The sequence below is a fragment of the Candoia aspera genome, chromosome 2 (genome assembly GCF_035149785.1).
Source record: "Candoia aspera isolate rCanAsp1 chromosome 2, rCanAsp1.hap2, whole genome shotgun sequence".
Classification (NCBI taxonomy): domain Eukaryota; kingdom Metazoa; phylum Chordata; class Lepidosauria; order Squamata; family Boidae; genus Candoia; species Candoia aspera.
Window position 1 is genome coordinate 102,292,636 of NC_086154.1, and position 16,756 is coordinate 102,309,391.

Genomic DNA, 16,756 nt, shown 5'->3' on the forward strand with positions numbered 1-16,756 from the left:
AAGTCATAAAATTGGATGTGACTCACTTAAGAACCACCTCACTAAGCAATGGAAGTTCCAGTCCCAAATGTGGTTGTAAGTCAAGGACTACTTGTATAGTACTCCCATTCAGCAATGGATAAGGGTTACAGTCCTGAATATTCAGTAATATTAGGTGCTTTGCAGTTAATATGCTACAGCTATTCTTATATAGCATCTGTTCAAACAGTTCCAGGTTTGAAGGTATCCTGTGCAATGTACTCTGTAGTAATTTTGTCAGAGTGTCCTTGAAGGTTCAACTGGCCATCCTGCAGCACTCTAAATATAGCTGGGTTGATTTAATCAGAGCCTCCTCCCACATTCTTAAATCATGTTCCATGCTTTCAATTGGGTACTTTGCAGCAAAGAAAAAAAAAAAGACTATGAGGGAGAGCTGCAAAGCTTCCAAGGCTGTATCCTTGGTTATATTTAAAATACTAGTGAGATTGTGTCTTGGCATGCTACTACAAACCCTATACATCTGCAGGGAAGGGAGAGAGGCTAGTGAGGCTAGTTTGAAACAGGGCCAAGAAAAAGTTGCTGCCAATCTGAAGATGACCCACACAGAGACTATGCAGAGCTTCAGAATGAAATAGAAATAAATAACCTTTAGTGCAGGGTTTAGGGGGAAGGCAAGGGCAGACCACTTCTGAAAATCTTGTCAAGAAAACTGCAGGGACTTGTCCAGGCAGTTGCCAGGAGTGAAGATTGACTCAAAGGCAACAAAAACAAAAAAGTGCACTGTTAGGATGAATTCAGAAATAAATGGGCTCAGCTGCCAGACTGAGACACAGGTGCAGCCCTGATTATGGAATGATGCAAAGACTTGATAAGGAAGTGCCCTTAGTCTTCCATATGCACAATCACTGATTCCGCCTGGCCTTAAGCAGCGGGGAGCCTGAAAAGAAAACTGCTGCTGCGAAGATCCTGTGTAGCGTCCCTTCCCTGTCCAGATTATTGATCCCTATGAAGTAGTTGTTCAGAAGTTGATGTTAGGACAGTCTGAGAGTTTAACCAAAACCTTCCCACCTTCTGCATAGCACTGAACTAACACAATCTACTATTAAAGCTAAAGTCTGTCCCGGCAGCTCTATTCTTAAGGTTTAAGGATCAGAACAACTAATTGAAGTACAATATGTTTCATTTTGGGTGCCACTTGCCGCTTTCCGATCTTACCCATGCTGAAATCCTGACTTTCTCCGGAGAGTCAATGTAGAGCAGTGTTTCTTAACCTTAGAGACTTTAAGAGGTCTGAACTTCAACTCCCAGAATTCCCCTGCCAACATGGAATTCTGGGAGTTGAAGTTCAGACATATTAAAATTGCTAAGGTTGAGAAACACTGCTTTAGAGAAGCCTCTATGTGGAGATGTTCTAACCGGAAACTGAGATGGGGCGCTCTATATATCTTATATCTATGAGCCAAAGCTGACGGCTTTCCATTGGAATTGGAGGCATTGACCTCACATCCTGGCGTCCGTCGCACGATGTGATGTAGCCGGCTTTGCTTGTGGAGTGGGTTGTGACGTGGCAGAAGGCGGAAGCGATGTTGCGGCAGGTGGGAACTAAGGGGCTGTTATTTCCTAGCGTGGGCTGGGGGCGCTGCGTGGTTCCCCGCTTCGGGGCTGAAGGAACTTTTTAGTATTGGAGAGGGGGGTGAGGTGGAAGAGGAACTGGTGGAGGACTTCGAAGCCAAGGTCGTTGCTGGGGGAAATGAGCAGATCAAGATGAAGCCCATCCCAAGCTACACGAGTTGTGGCTGCTTTGTTGGAAGAAGGGAAGGCCAGCTGGGCTATCGCCCCATCTTCCTTCCTCTCCTGTGTACAGAGCTCACGGGGTGTCTGGGCTATGCCCGCAAGGCATTTCTTTCTTTCCCTCTTCCCAACTGTTAAATATTCTGCTATATAGCTTTTAATTTGGGGGGTGGGGGAGTTGCACTTCTAAGACTCCCAGGCGATTAAGATGTGGGTATAATTGGAATGGAACTGTGTGATGTCGAAGTAAAATCCTCTGATGAACTCTAGCAAATTATTGAGACTAGGACTAATGGGCTGCAGAAATCCGACGTCGGCTAGGTGGCAGTGAAGACATACAGAAAATTCTAACCATTGCTGCAGCCTGCTAGTCATCTGCATTTTAACTCATATAAGGTGGCCACAAGGTAGGGCAAAAACGGTTGGTTGGTTGCAGTATTACATACCTGTGAGTTGGTATAAATTACAATAAGCTTAGAGTAGTTTCATTTAGTAGTAATGCAACTAGGTATATTTGCACTAAACTAGTGATTTATAATGTCTTCTAGTCATCCCACAATCATCCTGAAAGATCAGTAAGGAGCGTTTATATCCCTGCAAAATTGGCTGGGTGGCACTGGAAGGTTTATAACTCACTAGTGAGGAAATGGCCTTAATATTATTTGAGTTATACACCACCTTCAGTCAAGAGCTCAAGGCAAAGAATGTAGTGCTCCCTCCTAATTTTCAACAACCACCCTGTGGGGCAGGTTGGGCTGAAAGAGTAGCTGGCCTAAAGTCACCAGAGAGGTTGTATGGCACCTTGTTTTATCCCAACATTTAACCACTAATCACAACTACAGAAGGCAGCCAGCTAGACATTTCCTCATTTTGCTAGGGATTGTGGGGCTTAAGGCCAACTTCTGGAGATTGTTTTGGGGTGCTGACTAAGGCTAGACATACCCAGGAAGAAAGAGAGGTGTCCAGTGAAGGGTTACAAATATCCTGCTGTTACCTTCTTAACTATATCTAAACAGCTCTGAATGTAGAATTTTAGTCACACAATAGAAGTAAGATGATTGACAGTTTTGCCAACTGTAAGACAGTTTTGCCAACTGTGACATTATATATCACTATACCAAAATACTGGATTCCTCATGTTTGTATATTTTATAAGCTTTATCCAGAGGCATCCACAGAATCTGGCATTTTCATCAGGATGATGATGATTAGATTTTTATCCTGCCTTTTTTATATATACTGTAACTCAAGGTGGAAAACATACCTAATACTCCTGCTTTCTATTTTTGCCTACAACAACAACCCTGTGAGAGTCACAGTGGTGCTCCACCACTTATGCTTCTGTGTGCAGCTTCACAGTGTATGTGCAAAGGGGATGAGCTTGTGTCACAGTGCTTTTTTGTCATTTGCTCCGCCTTACCCTCACCCCCAGGCACCCATAGTTTTATCACAGTGGCATAGGTTGAATTTCATTTGTTGAATTGTTGCACAAGGGTATATATTAAAAAAAAACACCCATTTTTTAAATCTGTATTTATCTCTCCAGGACAGTAATGATGAGACAGAAGATGTGTCACTTTTTGATGGTGATGATGCAATGTCCAGCAAGCCCAAGAAATCAAAAATAAAGTAAGTCATTGCCAGTCATTGTCTGGAAGTAACAGGCTGCTATATGTTAACAGGCTTTTGGGACTAAGGTTAGAGGGAAAAAAAAAGTTCTGATATGGCTTAAATCTCCTAAGAAACATTTGCAAATATATTTGGTTTGGTAACATGACAGCAGAACCCTGTGTAGGTGGGTAGGTTGAAAATATTTAATCAATAACTGCATAGATTCTGCTTCTGTGGTCATATCCAGGGGAAGACTTATATGCAATGAACTTATCTCTCTACCCTCAGCAGACATTTGCAGGGAAGTGATGTAGTGCAGTATGGTGTTTCAAGTTAAAGAATTTATCTCTGTGATTTATATTGTTCACATTTTTAATAATAGCAATAATAATAATAATATAGTTGTCCTGATAATAGAAAATTGCTGCCTTTGTGAAATATCACAATTTGGAATTATGGACGAAATTCTAAACCTTGGCTACATTAAACATTAAAATCAATAACCAAATTATTTTCTTCCTGTGTCTTTTACAGACATCCTATAGCTTCCTTTTTCCACTTGTTCTTCCGGGTCAGTGCAATAATTGTCTACTTACTTTGTGAATTATTAAGCAACAGCTATATTGCCTGTATGGTAACAATCATCTTACTTCTATCGTGTGACTTTTGGGCAGTGAAGGTAAATCATTTTGTAAGAATTTGGTACTTGAATATGCTTGTTATCTGAGAAACTGGGGCGCAGTACTGCTAATCAAAATTACTAATTCATATTTTAATTTTGATTTCATTTAGATTACTTTTCTCTCCACCCTTCAAGTACAGAGATCAAAGTAAAAGGCTGGTTGGGGGGCTCTTATAGGTGCTTTGGGCTGTTTTACTAGTTATAACAGAACATGTGTGGAGTGGAATACTGAACAAAACAGCCTCTTCCCTTTCACATAGTAGAGGCCAGCTCTCCTGCTTTGTAATGTGTCATAACTGATTTTTAGATATCATGTGTCAAAGTGAGGTAGAAGTATCCACATTGTTAAATATGTGTTTTTGTACTTTTCTGCCTGGTAATACATGATGAATATGTTTGGATGTTTGAAAAACACTTCCATCATATAATAGTTTGATATCTTTAAAGCAGGTATTTGTTACTAACATTCCAAAGTCATTTGGGCAGGAAGACATCTGGTGAACTATTTTTGTGGCATTTGAAATCACCAGAAGGCAAATAGCTTTTTATTCATGATAGCATTCTAACAAAGCTTTGTAAGAACATGCCTCCATGTCACCAGTGAAATTATAACTTGCTTGCCAAACAACTATTTGCAGTAAACTTAATAGAATTGCTGAGAATGTGGCCCACAGGCATAGTATTGCAAGCTGAGGAATCGATAGCTCACCTAGAACTGTGACTCTGATAGCTGCCTGTGCTTATCCTGTTTAACAGCGCAACAGGAATGAGATTCTTGTTTCATTAGTGTTTTATGCATAAAAAGGGGGAGGCATTTGGAGGAGCTTTAGCAAAATGTGTGGTTGCTGTTGCAGGAAGCCCTTTCATGCTGTATTTAACTCTCTCTAGAATGTCACAGGGAGGTTGATGGTTGGCCTCCGATGGTGGAACCAGATTGATGATGATGGCAAAAGCCACTGGGTGTTTGAAGCCAGGAAGGTAAATATCTGTGAATGATGCATTCTATGGCTTTGAGCACCTTTTGTTCCAGAATAAGACACAAGGCTGCTACACACAAATTACAGAACAATTATTGTGGACGGTAGTTGTGTATATTTGAAATCTAGCCTGCTTTACCTTCTGAGTTAGAGACTAGGCTACAAAGATGTATATGTTCATCTGCGGTGAGATAAATGATATTAAACAATTGAACTTCTTTTAAAGAATTATGGTTGAATGAGTTAAGATCAAACTCTATCAAATCATACAAGTGCATGCATTTCATAGTTCCTGTAGAAGTACAACTTGACGTTAGTTGCTTTAAAGAACCAAACAGAAACGACAGTTCTTAGGCATGCTAACTGAGAGTCCTTTATCAATCTTCAGTCATGGAAATATGTTAGATACATCAGGCATCTGCAAATTAAATGTTTCCTTTCCTTTAACATAAGTTTGAGACTAGGTTCTCAGACTGTAAATCTTGAAGGCTTGTACAGGAATATGGAAATAGCCTTGAAGAAGGTATGTAACAGCCATTACAAAAACATCAGTTTAGCCTGGAAATACAGGAGGGGGTGAGGAAGCTCAAAATTACTCCGCTTTGACTCTCTTAAGTACAAGAGGGAGAGAGAAACTCTGTCAGGCTTTCCAAGATTCTGTCATTACATCCTATAACAATAAGAGTAGCTGTAGTTCTTGTGTCTGTTCCTGGCCTACCTTGAAAGGCTGACACAGGCTAAAGCTAATTTTTGAACATTCTACCCCCTCTGTCCTTCATATGGTGAAGAGTTACATAAGCAGTGATGTTTACTGTTCTTTACAGATAGTCCTCGCTTAGCGACCATTTGTTCAGCAACTGTTCAAAGTTATGGCGGCGCTGAACAAATGGTACTTATGCCCAGTCCTCAAAGTTATGATCACATGATCAAAATTCGGGCGCTTGGCAGCCTGCCCACACTTAAAACCGCAGGAACGCTTCAACTTCCCTGCCTATCTCCCCCCTCATCTCTGCCCTTTTGTCTGCCCTGCACAGCAGCACTCCTTAGTGGCAGTGGCAGCACTGGGACTGAAGTAGAGGCCTGGGGCCTTCAGCAGTATCAGCCAGCCGCCACCACCCCCAGGCCCGCCTCAAGCCTCAGCTACAGCCATCCACCCCAGTGCCACAGTGCAAAGCCCCAACTGCCCCTGTCATGCTCAGCTGACATTCGCCGTCTTCCTCCCACTGCTGACAAGGAGCACCCGGCCTGGCCCTATGTGAGGCAGCTGCTGGCCACACCAGGCCTTCTTCCCGAGGCTGCTCACAATTTGGAGAACAGTGCAAGCAGCCTTGGGAAGAAGGCCAGTCGTGGCCAGCAGCTGCCTCGCATAGGACCAGGCCAGGTGTCCCTTAGCAGCAGGAGGAAGACCCTGTGGAGTGCAGGGCAGTGGGGGTGGCTGGGGCTTTGTGTTGCGCTGGGCTGGCTGGCTGGCCATGGCATGGGCCTTGAGGTGGCACTCCTCGGCGGCAGTCCCAGGGCTGAAGTAGAGAGACTGCTGAGACTGCTGAACGGCCTGGACCTCTATTTTAGCACCAGCACTGCTGCTGCCACCGAGGAATACTACTGTGCAGGGTGACCAAAAGTGGGGGAAATAGGTGGGTAGGGGAAGTTAAAGAGGAGGCAGAGGAGTCAGTCCCTTATCTTACTGAGGCTTGGGGCTGGGAGGGACCAAGCTGGGAACGGCTTGGATCAGGGTGGGTCTTCACCTAACAACCGGTGGGATTTGGTTAACGATGGCAACGGGGACTGTTGGGATTGCCGTCGCTAAACGATGTAGTCACATGACTCTGCACTTTATGACCACATCTCTTAGTGATGGAAATTCTGGTCCCAATTACTGTCATAACTCAAAGACTACCTGTAAATGGTTTTTGGTAAACTTGGTTTCAAATCTTGGATAGCAGCCAATCCTAGTTACCTTTAATTATCCATTAATAATATTAATATTCTGTAATGGTGTTATGCAAATGTTATGTGTAGTGAAAGCTGACAAGAACTCATATTGAAGAAGAAGAGTCTGTGTTCAGGGAGCTTATTTCCATTAACCTGGTCTTGATCTACTGTATTAAATGAGGCTGCCCTTGAAGACCATCTGGAGGCTGTAACTGGTTCAGAATGCAGCGGTGAGCACAGTTCTGTGTGCCCAGCAGTTTGCCTGTATTACGCTGCTGCTGTGCAAGCTGCACTGGCTTCCAGTTCCTTTACAGATGCAATTCAAAGTGCTGGTTATCACCTTTAAAGCCTTGATCTTCCCCCTAAGATCCAGCAGGCCCCCACCTTCTTGCCCTTCCAGAAGGCCCTGAAGTGCTGGTTCTTCCCCAAGCATTAGTCTAGGATGAGACTGGAGCCCAGTGGATATATGGGGGAGTGTTGTTTTTATTGTTAGTATAATTGTTTTTATGTTTTATTGTTATGCTGTGAGCCACCCAGGGTTATTGTATATAGGATGGCAAGCATGTACGCCTTTAAAATAAATTAAATCGATAAAATAAACTGGGTTTGTCAGTATCAAATACAAATGCCAGCATTCTCCAAAGCAAATAGCTTCTTGAGCACCTCTGCACCTTCTCTGCAATACAGGTAATCCTCACTTACCAGTATGATTGGGACCGTCACTAAGCAAAAAATAATGTGACTTGTCATGAGTAAGGATGGCGAGCAGGGGGCTCTCACCCAGACTGTCAAGCGCATGCGTAGCACTGAGGAACTGTTCAGCCATTCAAAGAGACACAGATCGGGACCGCCTTAACCTTTGGGGTTTATATGGCTGGGTTTTCCCACGCTTTCTCAGTTTGTTAGGATTCTTGTTAAGTACTACTAATAAATATTAGAGACCAAGTCCTCGCCTCAGTGTGTTTCCTGGTAATCAGGACATGACTGCACTGGACTTACGATATCACTTCTGCTTCCATCATCAAGTGAATCACCAGGGTCGTTATGTGAGACATCACGTGACCACGACTTGCTATTTCACTTCCGCGTTCTCCATTAATTTTGCTTGTTGGAAGCTGGTTGTGTAGCTTGCAAGTGGCGATCACGTGACTGGGGGACACTGCAACAGTTGTCAATGTGAGGATTGGTCACAAAGCCTTTTTTCCCCAACCGTTGTGACTTTGAATGATCATTAAGCAAGGCAGCCAGTAAGCGAGGACTACCTGTACTATGAAACCTCAGCTGAACAAACTATTCAGGATAGGGTATATCTGTTCTTCCCGAATTTCTGTGAAATATAGAATTACTTTATTTGTATAATGGATGTAAATTGACACAAATAACTTCATTTGCATAATTTCCTACATGACATAATTACACAAATGACGTAAATCATCTGAAATTGGTTATTTTAATTTTTAAGGGCTTCTTTTGGGCTACCTTGGATGCAAACAAGCCTTAATTGCGATTGTGGCTAGGTGTGTTGTTAGGACAAGGTGTAATGATTGCCTACTCTAATAGACTCAGACTCACAAGCAGGAACTTAATGATATCTGATTTATTAAAGAATAGTATGCAAATACAGAGAAAGCTGAGAATGAGCAAAAGCGCGCCAAATACAAACTAAAAACCCTTGGCTCAAACGTAATCCCTCCCCTCACCCTGCCGTTGCAAACTCCCCCCCCCCCCCCCAGAGCTGGTAACCGTCTCTGCTGATGTCCTGGGAAAGGAACCTTGAACACACGAGATAACCCAAGCACATTCCAATCCAGCTACTAACATATAACAATCCCACGAGATAGAATCCTCCTCCCCTCCCAGACGAAACACGCATCAGCCAAATGACATGCGAAACGTTACGATATACTGGCAACATTGGAACGGTGAACATGACATACCGCCCCCCCAAAACATCAAGGAGCAGGTTTGAGAGGATAAGCTAGATGAAAGCGGCGAACCAAAAGAGGAGATTGAACATCACGGGCAGATACCCATTCAGGGTGGGGAAAGTGCTTCTAGCGAATAAGGTACTGTAGAGTGCCACGTAGTCGGCGAGAATCAAGGACCTCCTTCACCTCAAAATGTTGTCCATCAATCATGATCGGAGCAGGAGGTGGGGGTTGCGGATGCCAGTGATCTGAGTGTTTGACAGGCTTGAGTAAGCTGCAATGAAAAACAGGATATAAACGTTTCAGATTGTGTGGCAAATCCAGTCTAAACGTGACAGGGTTAACAACTCCCACAATGGGAAAAGGTCCAACAAACTTAGGAGCCAACTTCTTCGAGGGCTGAGGGGACTTAATGAACTTAGTGGAAAGGTAGACCTTATCACCAACTTTAAAAGCAGGTTGAAGGGCTCGTCGCTTATCGGCGTGCACGTTATAGGCAGATCGGGCATCAGCCAACGCCTGTTGAATCACTGGCCACGAATCAGCCAGTTGAGCAGCCCAATCAGAAGCGGAGCAGGGCTGTGTGGAGGGTTGAGGCAACTCAGGAATGGGAACAAAGTCCCGGCCAAACACAGTATGGAAAGGGGTGTGCCCCATGCTCTGATGGACAGCATTGTTATAAGCCACCTCAGCAAAAGGTAGCAGATCAACCCAATTGTCCTGCTGATAGTTGACAAATGCCCGCAAAAATTGCTCCAGGGTCAAATTAAGAGCCTCTGTAGATCCGTCAGTCTCTGGATGCGACGCAGTGGACAACGCCTGCTTGGTACCCACCGGCTTTAAAAATGCCCTCCAAAATTGGGAAGTGAACTGTGTTCCGCGGTCCGTGATCAAGCAGAAGGGGCTCCCATGAATCCGGTAGATGTGGATTAGAAAAAGGCGGGCCAATTGCTGCGCAGACGGAATGGAAGCACATGGAATAAAATGGGCTTGCTTAGAAAAGTAGTCCTTTACCACCCAAATCACAGTCTTTCTGTGACTAGGAGGCAAATCCACAATGAAATCCATGGAAACCTCCTCCCAAGGACGGGAGGGGCTGGCCACCAGCTGCAGCAGCCCTTGTGGTTTGCCCCCCTTCCGTTTTGACATGGCACAGACAGGACAAGAAGCAACATAACTTTTTACATCACGTCTCAATGTGGGCCACCAAAATTGGTGGCACACCAGATTCAAGGTTTTGACAAACCCAAAATGACCAGCCACTTTATCATCATGAGACCTAATCAAAATTTCCCTTCGCAAACTGTCAGGGACATAGAGGCGGTTTTGCTTCCAAGCTAAGCCTCTGTCAAATGTAACATTGTCTCTATTCGCTTGCAACCAAGTGTCAGATTTCAGCTCTAGCAGAAACTGTTGTTGCAATTGAGAGGGAATTGGCGTCCTTCCCCCAGCCGGTGAAACCGAAGCTGGGGGCAGCTGTGCATGAGTCTGACTGCGTGTGACAGCTTGCAACCCCAATTGGGGTGCTGTCCACACTGTACCCACAACGTCAGGTGCCTGGACCGAATCTTGAGGCAGGCGGGAAAGCGCATCAGCCAGGAAGTTTTTCTTGCCCGGAATGAACTTCAACTTAAAGTCAAAGCGACTGAAAAATTGAGCCCAGCGGATCTGCTTAGGACTGAGCTTACAGGGCGTGCTGAGCGCTTCCAAATTTTTATGGTCAGTCCAAACTTCAAAAGGACATTTAGCCCCCTCTAAGAGGTGGCACCATGTCTCCAAAGCAGCCTTGACTGCAAAAGCTTCCTTCTCCCAAACATGCCATCGCCTTTCCGTCTCGGAAAATTTCCGGGACAGATACGCACAGGGCTTCAGGCGGTCATCAGCATCCGCTTGCAGCAAGAGCGCTCCAATTGAGAAATCGGAAGCATCCACTTGAACCACAAAGGGCTTAGTGGGATCAGGGTGTTGAAGAATGGGTTCAGCAGTGAACAGGCTTTTGAGTTTGTCGAAAGCCAACTGGCATTCAGGTGTCCAATTGAGCAATGCCCCCGGGTTCTTCACCTTGCGTGTGTCCCCCAACCCCTTCGTACGTAACAAGTCAGTGAGAGGCAATGCAATTTCTGCGAACCCCTGGATGAATTGGCGGTAATAGTTGGAAAACCCAAGAAAACTTTGGAGCTGCCTGCGGGTACGCAGGCGCTCCCACCCCAAAATAGCTTGAATCTTCGCAGGATCCATTTCAATGCCCTTGTCAGAGATCCTGTACCCCAGGTAGTCAAGCTGAGTCTGATGAAATTCACACTTAGAAAGTTTAGCATAAAGCTCAGCCTTTCTCAGTTTGCTAAGCACCTGTTTCACCAAGCGCTCATGTTCCTCCTCCATTTCAGTATAAATCAAAACATCATCCAAATAGACCAGTACACCCTTGAACAAATGTTCATGTAACACTTCATTGATCAATTGCATGAACACCCCTGGTGCCCCCGCCAACCCAAAAGGCAAAACTTTGTACTGAAAAGAACCCAGAGGACAATTGAAAGCAGTCTTCCATTCATCCCCCTCCCGTATGCAGATACGGAAATAGGCTTCCTGCAAATCCAGCTTAGAGAAGATTTTCCCCTTAGCCAGATGTGCTAACATGTCTTTTATTAATGGCAGAGGATAATTGTTTAATATCGAGACCGCATTTAATCCGCGGTAATCTGTACAAAGTCTCAATGTCCCATCCTTCTTCGCTCGAAACAAGACGGGGGCGCCCACTGGTGAATTTGCTGGTTCAATAAACCCCCTGGCCAAGTTTTTGTCCACAAACTCCCTCAACGCCGCCAGTTCCTTTTGCGTCATGGCATAGATTTTTGGTTTGGGCAGTTGAGCGTCGGGGACCAACTCTATCGCACAGTCAGTTTTTCGATGGGGTGGAAGTTGGTCCGCTTCCTTCTCACCAAACACATCCGCAAAGCTTTGGTATTGCTCCGGCAAGCCCTCCAGTGGGGTGACAGCGAAATGCGGGGTTGCTGCCGCCGCCCTCCCCACTGCAGCCTCTGGAGCGTCATCCTCCCCAGGGGCTTGATAGAAACCATCCTCAAAAGTCAAAGTCCTGTGCACCCAATTTATATATGGGTTTTGTTGGACCAACCAAGGAATCCCCAGAAGGACTAAGGGACCCCCCACAGGCGCCACCACAAATGGCAGCCCCTCACGGTGGCTGCCCATTTGTAACGCCACCATGCCCGTGAAATGGGTGACTGGTTTCCCCCCCGCCATAGAACCATCCAGCTAGGTGAAAATCATGGGACGTTGCAATGGAAAGCTGGGTAACTCCAAAGCAGCCACCACGTCAGGGTGCATCAAGCAACGCGAACACCCTGAATCGATCAATGCCCAAACTTCAATGGTTCTTGTGCGGGAGCCTAACTTCACTTTAACGGTCAGTGTGGGATAGTTGGCACTCACCAAGATATGTTCGCGCCCATCCTCCACCACCTGCCCACAGGCGCTCTTTAAAGCAGGTGGCTGGCGTTTCCCGCTGGCTGGAGTAGATCGGGCTCCCCCTCGCCCCCGAAGTAAGGAATCTCCTCCACTTCAGTTTCAGCCATGGCTGCCTTCATTTTCCTGGGTAGAGAGGGAGATTTCCCCGACGGCTTCCCCGAACGATCATCGGTCTTTCCCTTCGGACACGCCGCCGCTCGGTGACCTTCCTTCCCACATCGGAGGCATTGCCCTTTCGCATAGCGGCTCTCCCTCTCCTCTTCCCAGGCACGTTGACCAGACTTTCCAGTGGGCGCAGCAGTGCGGGAACCCTTGCTGAATGCAGCATATCTCATCACCTTCCTGTGAGCGAAGGTCTCATGGGCATGCTCAGCCTTCCCTGCCAGCTGTATCCATTCAAACAGGGTATCTGGGTCGTCCCTGCTGAGCGACCACCTCAGGACCTCCGTATTCAGACCGTCCTTAAAAAGTTCTATTAATGTGGATTGGGACCAATCCTCAACCTTCCCAGCCAGAGCCTTAAATTCCAGAGCGTAGTCTGCCACCGGTCGTGGCCCCTGGCACAGCTCCCTCAGCGCCCATTTTGCTCTTTCTTTAGCTAATGGGTCTTCAAAGTGTAGTTTCAACGCCCACAGGAATTCTTCGAACTCCTCCAGCGCAGGGGCATCCGATTGACCTAACTGCACATACCAATCGGCAGCCCGCCCCTTGATCTTAGTGGCAATGGCATTAATCTTGGCTCTTTCTGAACGAAAATACTGCTCCCATTCATCCATATAACTCCTTGCATTGGTAAGGAAGAATGATAGCTTAGTTGGATCTCCATCAAATTTAACGGTAAAGTCCTTAACCCCCACTCCGGGCGGTCCCTTCGCCACAGCTGGGCGGTCGGGCTTCCTTTTAGCTCCCAGGGATCTCCGCTCTGGAGGAGGGGACCTTGAAATTCTCACCCTCAGCGCCCTTGCCTCCTCTCTGTGCCGGGTCCTACTCCTTTCCTCCGGGGAAGTTGGGGTCAAAGAAGGAGTCGAATGCCTATTACTAGACTCCTCTCTTCTCCTCTCCCGGGGACCCCAGTCCATGGACATTTTCCGAAACATAAATTCTAGTGACTCCAATTTGGCCTCCACCAGTTTTATACGATCAGGGGTTTGGGAATCCTCCTTTCCCTCCTGCCTCACCACGGTTGGGGACATCGGGTATCGCTGCTTCCAAGACGTTTTGGACGTCCCTGGTAGGGATCACTGTGTTTCATCCCAGGTGATCAGCTCGCCTGGCAACTCACCGGTCGGTTCAGGGGCTCTTTTACCTCCAACCTCCTCTTCTCCTAGGCTGGAGCTCGACCCCTCTCGCACTTCTGAAAACTCTCGAGGAGGGACTCTCTCCGTTCTTATCACTGTGGAGTCGGGTTCCCCCTCGCTTGATTCCTCGCTTTCCGTGGTTTGGGGATTTGGTTTGCTCATCACTAGCACTTCTCCCTCACAAAATAAATCTGGAAAGGGGCTAACGGAAAATTTTTTGGATTCTCAGCTTTATGTAATGATTGCCTACTCTAATAGACTCAGACTCACAAGCAGGAACTTAATGATATCTGATTTATTAAAGAATAGTATGCAAATACAGAGAAAGCTGAGAATGAGCAAAAGCGCGCCAAATACAAACTAAAAACCCTCAGCTCAAACGTAATCCCTCCCCTCGCCCTGCAGTTGCAAACTCCACCCCCCCCCCCAGGTGCTGGTAACCGTTTCTGCTGATGTCCTGGGAAAGGGACCTTGAACACATGAGATAACCCAAACACATTCCAATCCAGCTACTAACATATAACAATCCCACGAGATGGAATCCTCCTCCCCTCCCAGACGAAACACGCATCAGCCAAATGACATGCGAAACGTTACGATATACTGGCAACATTGGAACGGTGAACATGACACTAGGAGGGTGGTAAACTAGACAATGTTTGTGTATTGCATCTGAAATCTGCTAAATGGGGTTTTTTTTAAATTGAGGTTTCACTCTACTGTTTCCAGTCATGTCCATCACTACTGGTTGCAGTTAAGCTTGCCTTTATATTCCATTGCTTTATTTAAAAGAAAGCTCAGCCAGTCTTTTACCAGGATGTGCTAGCGTAATAATAACTAATTGTTTGGCTGTCCCTCGGTACCTGTTAATCAGGTAGTTTGAATAATAGATATTGTTTAAAACACAGTACAAACAATATCCATTACTCAAACTACCTGATTTACTGAATTAAGGACTGTAAGGCGCTCAAGTGTTGATGACTGGAACAGCATATAAACCTAAATGAGTAAATGCATGCATGCATGCATACATACATGGCTGACTGCTGTTTTAAGACTGATATATTATAATACCTCAAATTTCCAGAAAGGGGTCATATATTTGTATTGTGCATATCTGGAAATTTGTTGGTTTATGGCTCAAATCAGTTATGCCTTACATTAATTGGTCAGGAAGGGCTTTCTCCTGACACCCCTTTTTGATAAAAGGACACTTCATTCAGCTTCCAGTATGGAGAAATATACAAATCCTAAGACATACAGCCTTCTACTGTATGGCTTCTGTAGAGTAATTAAATTCTGCTGTTTCAGAGACCGTATTATCGTCACTGAGATTTTTCAATATTTAATTAAAGTAACATTTTATATTGTTGCTTGATTAGTCTATGCTTAATAAAAAAAATAAAATACAGTCTAAATAAAATACTACTACTCTTCATTTTTAGGCATCTACTCAGGGGAGGAAAGCTGTATCAGAAGCAGAGTCCAGAATCTTCTGGTTAGGATTAATCACATGTCCGTTACTCTGGGTGATTTTTGCCTTCAGTGCCCTATTTTCCTTCAAAGTTAAGTGGCTGGTGAGTAAAATGTTTGGTTGTTTCCTACTCAGCTCATTCTTGGGGCCCAGTGAGGCCCTGACTCTCTCATGTGTCTCCGTCTCCCTTTTACAGGCAGTGGTAATTATGGGTGTGGCATTGCAAGGAGCCAATCTTTATGGCTATATTCGGTGCAAAGTGGGTAGTAGGAAGAACCTGACAAGTGCAGCAACTTTCTACTTAGGAAGGCAGTTCCTGCGGCAGGTACTTCCGATTTTATTTATGCAACCATGTGTTCCTCTCCCAACATTTGTCTTGGTACTTACTGAATTTTGCATTCCCTGATGTTGCAACTTTTCATAGGCCTAGAGAGTAAAAGAATTCAAGATCCAACACTGGCCTGTTTAGGTTCTGTTACAACTGAGATGGGTGCTTGTTTCAGTTGTATGTATTATAGCTCTGTCTTGGCCTGTTGAGGAAAGATGCCGCATAAGCTGTCTGAGTGCTCTCTCCTGTAATTTGAATGCATATGACTTATCTTTGAGAAATAAGACTTGAGGGTCTATAGCTTTAGAATGACCATCATGACTTGAATGACCTTCCCTGTCCCATGTAACTATCTCCAGAGACACTGTTTAGGTAGTTCTACTTCCTTGAAAAAAATCTCTGCAAGAGGATGCGGACATGTGCTTTGATAATGGCCTTTTCCAGGCAAAGGTCCAGTCATTGTGTCTTTGCCCATACAAGGTAGGACAGAGAATATTTTTTTCCAGAGTTGGGGCAAGTTCAGCTTCCTAGATGATTTTTCAAAGAGTTTGACTCCTATTAATGTAGTCCTGATCTAATACTACTTCCTTTTCTTTTGCAGACCACATCCAAAGAGGACCAAGCAGTATCTTGAAGTTCATGAAGAAACACTAGCTGCCATTTTCATTCCTTTTGGAGAATGAAAAAACTTTATCTTGGCCTCTGTACAGGAAATTTATAATCTGTGTATGGAATTTTGTAATTAAATATATCTTATAGAAGTGTTAATTGTTATCATTTCTTACAACTTAGATTTAACAGAGCCCTTCTTGACTTAACTGACTGCTGGACTCTTTAATTAGAATTCTTTGCTTAGAATTAAGTAAAAAAAATTGTGATGGCATGCAGTGACTGGTTGTGACACTGCATTCCTGAAATATCCAGAACTGACCCCAGGAACTTTGCAGTTAAATATTGTGTAGTCTCAAAACCTGCTTGTTAAGAAGTCTCACGATAAGGGCTTGGGCAATCTTCATCATGTGAGAACTGTGGAATGTAACCTTTAATACGAGACTTAAGGTATCTACATTATTGCCAGATCAGTTTTTTAAAGCAAGTTTTTTATATCTTAATATGGGAAATAGAAAACAACAGCAGTTGGACAATTTCAGTTAGAGGTCAGTAGTTGAAAGGAGGATGGCTAAGGGTTCCAATTTCACAACTAGACTAGAAAAAACCCTGATGCCTGTTGACTGGCAAACTTAACTTTCCTGGTCTGTTTTGTTTT

At 44.8% G+C, this 16,756-nt stretch overlaps 1 protein-coding gene across 2 annotated transcripts; it reads left to right on the top strand.

The window, feature by feature from the left end:
- Nucleotides 1-1,514: 1,514 nt before the first annotated feature.
- On the top strand, nucleotides 1,515-16,250 carry TVP23C (trans-golgi network vesicle protein 23 homolog C). 2 transcript variants are annotated; one of them, XM_063292624.1, is made up of 7 exons: nucleotides 1,515-1,574; nucleotides 3,317-3,399; nucleotides 3,916-4,060; nucleotides 4,952-5,041; nucleotides 15,133-15,264; nucleotides 15,358-15,486; nucleotides 15,586-16,250. In XM_063292624.1, exons 1-7 carry the CDS (start codon nucleotides 1,563-1,565, stop codon nucleotides 15,589-15,591), a joined length of 597 nt encoding a protein of 198 aa, XP_063148694.1. In that variant the 5' UTR covers nucleotides 1,515-1,562; the 3' UTR covers nucleotides 15,592-16,250. The 2 variants fall into 2 exon arrangements, with proteins under 2 accessions (XP_063148694.1, XP_063148693.1); XM_063292623.1 differs by having other exon boundaries at nucleotides 16,091-16,250.
- Nucleotides 16,251-16,756: the final 506 nt, after the last annotated feature.